Source organism: Glycine soja, chromosome 7 (assembly GCF_004193775.1).
Source record: "Glycine soja cultivar W05 chromosome 7, ASM419377v2, whole genome shotgun sequence".
Classification (NCBI taxonomy): domain Eukaryota; kingdom Viridiplantae; phylum Streptophyta; class Magnoliopsida; order Fabales; family Fabaceae; genus Glycine; species Glycine soja.
This window is the reverse complement of record NC_041008.1, coordinates 19,171,158-19,177,830: the sequence shown is the minus strand read 5'-3', so window position 1 is coordinate 19,177,830 and position 6,673 is coordinate 19,171,158. Positions and strand designations below refer to the sequence as shown.

The following is a 6,673-nucleotide window of genomic DNA, read 5'->3' as shown; positions in this document are numbered from 1 at the left end:
AGATTAATTGGTAGATTTCTTTATTTGACCATCTCACGACCTGATATCACCTTTGTTGTGAATCGATTAAGTCAGTATATGAAAGTACCTAGAGTTCCTCACTTACATGTTGTTCATCATCTTCTGCAGTATATCAAATCTGCTCTTGGACAAGGTTTGTTTTTCCCTGCTTAGAACTCTCTTAACCTCACTGCCTTTGCTAATGCTAATTGGGTCAGTTGTGTTGATACCAAAAGATCCACTTCTGGCTTTTGTGTCTTTTTGGGAAACAACCTTCTTTCTTGGCGTTCTAAGAAACAACCCACTGTTTCAAAATCATACACTGAAGTTGAATATTATGCCTTGTCTTCTGTTACTAGTGAAATTGTTTGGTTAAACAAGTTACTTCTTCACTTTGAAGTTGATGTGCCCTCTGTGATGCTATTTTGTGATAATAAATCTGCTATAAGTCTTGCTTCAAAACCTGCTCATCATGAACGATCCAAGCACATTGACATTGATCATCATTTCATCCGAGAATATGTCCAGTCCAAAGTAGTCAAGCTTGTCCACGTCAAGAGCCAACACTAAGTTGTCGATGTTTTTACAAAAGCACTTCTAGGCCCAATTTTTGGTAAATTCATTGCCAAGTTGGATGGTAAGAATGTTAAGAATGGTAAGAATGTCCCTTCTTATTTGATTAATTGCCCCGTTTGATGCTCATAGTGCTTAGTTGACAGAGATAATCCTTTATTTGCCTGTATGTTTGATGAAATGCAACTTCGGGGAATGCGTGAACCCCCTAAGCCTGGCAGATTCTCATTCCTATAACTGGTCTTAAAATGTGATTCTTATCTTGCTAGAGGTTAGAGCATCTCTTTTATGTTTTCCTCAAAATATGTTCTTAGTCAAAGGATATTTCGATTTGGCAAGATGCACTAAGATAACAATTGGATGTGTTAATATTGAATAGCACTTTTATTCTCTGAAATACTAGGCTAGTTATTATCTATACACTGTGGCAATTTGTATTGGTAGAAAGATTTTGTTGGGGATAACTATTTTTATAACTGTAGAATCTAATGACAGGCATGCTAAATCACTGTTTTTCAATTCCTTAAAAATCAGTTCCAACTCCAAAGTCCAAACATCACTCACTTCCACTGGATGGATGCCAACAATCTTCATCATCCTGCTTGCTCATCGGAATTCGCATTGCTGCATTTTTCTTGGATCATGCTCTGCTCAGTTCCATTTGATTTTATTGATTTCTTGTTGTTGTTGTTTACAATTTGTGGTTCCATTCCACTTTACAGCAAAACAATGCAAGAAGAATATTGGTTGTTCTGGGAAGAAATATATAAGTTTTTCTTTCTAGAGTTGTTGAGGTCCACTCAAGACTCACTGCTGCTGCAAAAATTAAACTTCATTTATGAATGTCATTAACTCATTATTCATATCTCATAATATATATTATAAAAAATTAAACAAGAAATCAAATCAAATATATTATAACATTTAAACTCAAATCCACACAATAATATTTGTTAACATTTAACAACTACAAATAAAAACTAGAGAAATATAATTGATATAGCTATTGATCATTACCATATTAAAGGGGTCATACCACATTTTGATTCAATTCTGGTTGGTTACTCAGTGGACTAGTAATCCGGCAGCATGGCTTTTAGTGATTTTAAGGCTAATTTGTGAACTGATCGATAACCTTCAAGGGAGGTCTTTTAGAATTCTGGTTTTGAGTTACTGATACCTATGCTTCCTGGTGGAACACTGCAGATGTTAAGGGATGTAAATGATTGAGCAAGTGGAGGTGATGTTGGAGCTTCGCTGCGGGGTTCAAATTATGCAGATTATTATGAAGGTGGGGTGGTTGTAACTTATAAGTGTGTACATAGGTGAACGAAAAAGGGGTGATGTTGTTTTGGAAAGGTCATAGTGTAACTGTTAGGAAGATGTGACATTTATACGTATAGCTTGCACATCCCTATACGTTATTTATATTACTATAGTTATAGAAAAAATAAATAATAATCCTCATTTATATATATAATTTTCATTTAATTTATTTTCTCAAATTTGTAGTAATGGAAAAATAAAAACTAAGAAAATAAAATATACTACTAGGGATTAACAATTATAAATGTAATCATCCAAATGAATAATTATAAATGAGTAAATGAGTAGTGTTATATATATCTAATTTTACTTGGGCTTGAAAACATTTGAACGTTCAAATTCTCGATTGCATCAATATATATAACAATTTTTATGTTTTTAATTTTTTTTACACATTATATTACTTATTTTATTATATATTTATATATTCTTCTCTATCCTTAAGTATAATAAAATTTTATTTAATGATTAAATTGATAAATATTTAATATTTTGTACACAATAACATACACTAAGATTCAAACTTAGGATTTTATACAAGTTGACTAATTCCCATCACTACAACGATTAAAATGAGTGAATATTTAATATTTTAGGAATTATTTATATATATATTTTTTAAATTTAATGAATATCTAGGAAGGAGGGTGATACTTCATGAATTAAATTAATGATTTATTTGTAAATCCCCCCACACCCATATATATATATATATATATATATATATATATATATATATATATATATATATATATATATCATTTAATATTTGTAAACATCTAAATCTATCATTTTTTTCTGAGAACTTCACTCTCCTAATATGTATTTGATTTATCCTTTTATGATTTTAAATTTAAATATTAATCGAAAGGTTTAACAAACAATAATTTAATATTATAAACTATATACTTTAAAAATATTTATCTATTATAAATTTTATTTTGTACGATGCCAGACTAAAATGTTAATCCTAGAGAAAAAAAAGTAAACTAGATGTATTATTTAGCACTTAAATAAAATCTTAAAATAGAAAAAAATCCACGCGGCAAAGAAATTGAAAAAGCAATCTATCTATCTATTTTTGGTACACAGAAAAATAGTTTATTTAATAAAATGAAATAGCAAAGTTAAAAGCAGCCTGAAGTTTGGTCAGCTTTCACACTTCTCAGAATTTATGTTGTGAAGTTTGTTTATTCTGAGAAGGAAGAGAGAATAGAACGCCATGGATGAGATATTGAACAAGGTGGGGTCTTACTGGTTCTCCAAGAAGGCCAGCAAGGAATTTAACTCTGTCGGCGATGATATCAACGTAAACAACACAATCCTTAACACCCTTTTTTTATCTATTTCTTTTTTTTTTGGTCGATTCATTTTTATTTTTATTTTACTTTTATTTGGTAAAGTTCCCTTTTTTTTTTTTGTCTTTTCCGTTTTGCTTTTTCATACGAGTGACTGAATTTTATAGTTCCTGGCTTCCTGCTGTCATGTTTGTCCCTGTTGAAAAAAAATATCTATGGAACTAAGTTCTTGCTTAACCATGGAGTCGTGGTTTTGGTTGAGGGTTAGGGTTGAAATTGAAACGTGATTGTTTATTATTCATGTGAATGAACACACACGAACATGCCCTTTTGGGATTCTATGAAAAGGGAAATTTTTTAATGGTTATTTTCTATTTTTAGGTTTTTTTAGGGAGGAGTGTGAAAAACAATATATGAAGTTAATTTTATGTGTGCTAAAGAAAGTTTGGGTCTGGAATGGGAGGTGGAAGGTGTACTAGAAGGTAAAAGCATGGTGCATGAAGTGGATTTGAGGTTTTGGTTTATATATGAGTAGAGAGGTGCACCCCTTTGGAATTAAACTGGTCACCTTCATCAATCTTGGTGTGAGTTCTGATAAACATATGTAAAAGTCTTAGGTGCTACCTCATTATTGTGATTATAATTCTCTTCTTTTACTCACCCACAATGAATTTACTTGTTTGTGTTGTTTTGGCTCATTTCCTCTTCTTGGTTACTTGGACTAGGACTAGGAGTTCTTTATTGAATAAAAACAGGGGTATTTGATAGTTAATGTTTGTTTTTCAAATTCTCCTATTTTTTATATGTGGATATCTTCAACGTAAATCATGGGGAAGGTGGCAATGTTTGAATATGGTATTTTTCCTTGCTGTGTGCGGATTAACCAATCTGTTACCATTGGGATAAGAGTAGCAAATTAGCCATATTTGCTTTGGTTTTGAAGCAGAAACACTGCGTTGGAATCGCAAAGAAACACTGACTAAACGTGTTAAGAAATGTTCTGTATGTGATAAAACATTTTGCTTCTGTTGTAAGATATCAGAGTTTTAAATTGTAGATACTTAATACTAAAATACTATGATTGTTGTACCACATCACTGGCTCAGATTTTGCACTGATAACATTTTTAATGCATTATTTATTGTTTTGCTGAATAGAAAGTAGGCTATAAGTCAAAGTTTAAAGGTGAGCGAGACATTGGCATTGGGCCAAGGATTAGAGGTCAATCTCAGCATTGGAAGATTAATCAGATTATTCTTTTATTGTGTGGGGGACATGAGAGTAAATAAGAATTGGGCAATGTCAGGAAATATTTTTTAAGGAGGAACAGGTTGTATGAATGCCTACTTGCCTGGTAACTTAGTATGGAAATTTTAAGTTGGGAATGAACAGAGGAATAGAGAAGCTTTGTAACTTGTGTGTATAAGTTGATACCTTATTGTGTGAGATTATGATTCTGGAGTCATTTTGAGAAATTTTTAATATATATCAGTGATTCAGATCAGAGATTCACCAGCCTATAACGATGCTGTAAATTTTGATTAATCGAGTTAGAAGTAGTGTAAGTGTCACAGTAAGCCCTAATGAGTAATAGTATGTGATTATCACAATGCATAAAAAGTTAGTTTTGGTGCTGACATGTGTTTGTGTTTCTTTACTGGAAATTAGCTTTTCACTTAATATAAGCAAAATATGTTGGCTTGTTATTGACTTTATGATTTTAGTTCTCTAATTCTTCCTGCTTTAGGTATTAATATTATAGTACATAGAAGATTTCTTTGATATGGATATATAAGGGAAGATGCAATGCTCATGATTGATTTATGTCCTTGCTGATGATAGAAATGAGAAATCATTTGTGCGTCTTGGGCTGCAATGTTTCCGATAGATTACAACAAATGTTGAGAAGACATTTCATTACATATGTTTATATTAACACCTTTTCCATTGTTGATTAGTCACTGTCAACCAGTATTGAAGGGGGAACCAAATGGTTGGTCAACAAGTTAAAAGGTTTGTATCTATATTTCTTTGTTGCTCAAACATTCGTACGAATATAGGCTGTGAAATTTGTGCTTTAGTGAGATTTTTTTAAATTTAAACCCATAATCCCTAATAAATGAATGTACAGAAATTTCAAAATCCTTTCTTGGATTATAGCCAAGGCTGTTAATACACATTTCAACCATTCTTATCTGTAATTAATTTTCATTTGACCAGAATATAAGGGGATTCTTCATGATGAGTGGATTGGACAGACATTAGGAAATTTAGTATTTTGAAATATGAATCACTTTCAAGTTTCAACTGTTTATATATATGTTGAGGGGGCAGGCAGGGATGAGTTATGGTGGTAGTCTAGTTTAAATAGGGACATATATACTTGCACTGTTTTTCCGGAAACTGCTTTTGCTGAAGAACAATTAGATACACTGAGAAGGAGGGACTTTAAAACATTCTGAACTGAAATTAAAGTAACAAACATGCAATGTAAGGTATACATCATTGTATGACCAACTAATCTTGTACAATAAATCTTTTGAATGTTGATATTTGATCATTCATTTGGTAGTGCATATTGAGGAAGTAGGATATTTATATTTGATCTTTAGTATATAAAAATTACATATTGAATTTATTAGCACCCCACTTGTATGAATCTCCAAATCCTGCCGAGTCCTTTAAAACATGATTTATCCATTCTTCTCCACCCATTGCTTTCTCCACTTATTGTCATCTCACACTAAAATTGCTTCACAGGAAAGATGCAAAAGGCATTAACAGAGTTGCTAAAGGAGTATGATCTACCCATAGGAATCTTTCCTCGCGATGCGACAAACTACGAATTTAACGAAGAGACAGGAAAGCTTGTTGTTTACATTCCTCAAGTGTGTGAGGTTGGCTACAGGGATTCGTCAGTTCTGCGTTTCTCCACCAGCGTGAGTGGCTATTTGGAGAAAGGGAAGCTAGCAGAAATAGAAGGAATCAAGACCAAAGTGCTGATATGGGTAAAAGTGACTGCCATTTCATCCGAGGGACCAAAGCTCCATTTCACGGCCGGCATGAAGAAAACAAGGAAAAGGGAAGCATATGAGGTTACTAGAGATGGTGTAACGGTAGATAAGTTCTAATATATTAACAAGGAGCTCCTTTTGTTAAGTAGTTTTACAATTTAGTAAAATAAATTGTCCCTTCTTGTGGACCATTTTATTCTATTAGATTTGAATGTAGTGAAACCTGAGACTTGGTGGAACTCCTCCTGAGTCCTTGTTGATGATGTAGTTTCAGTTTTTTTCTGCTTGGGTTTATTAAGTTCTATTCCTAATGTCACATGGCTTGTATTAAATACTGAAACTTATGGGCAAGTGATATTGTCATAGTATTATTTTAGCTCATTAATTGACTCTAGGATATTGATTCCTCCCCTATTATTAGAGGCTGCCATTAATTGTGTAGCGAATGGTTACAATGCCAAT

At 32.4% G+C, this 6,673-nt stretch overlaps 1 protein-coding gene across 1 annotated transcript; it reads left to right on the top strand.

Annotated features, from left to right (window-relative positions):
- The first annotated feature begins 3,037 nt into the window (after window positions 1–3,037).
- LOC114419117 (uncharacterized protein At5g01610-like) lies at window positions 3,038–6,625 on the top strand. Its single transcript, XM_028384719.1, has 3 exons — window positions 3,038–3,208; window positions 5,156–5,210; window positions 5,958–6,625. Exons 1-3 carry the CDS (start codon window positions 3,122–3,124, stop codon window positions 6,326–6,328), a joined length of 513 nt encoding a protein of 170 aa, XP_028240520.1. The 5' UTR covers window positions 3,038–3,121; the 3' UTR covers window positions 6,329–6,625.
- The last annotated feature ends 48 nt before the right edge of the window (window positions 6,626–6,673 follow it).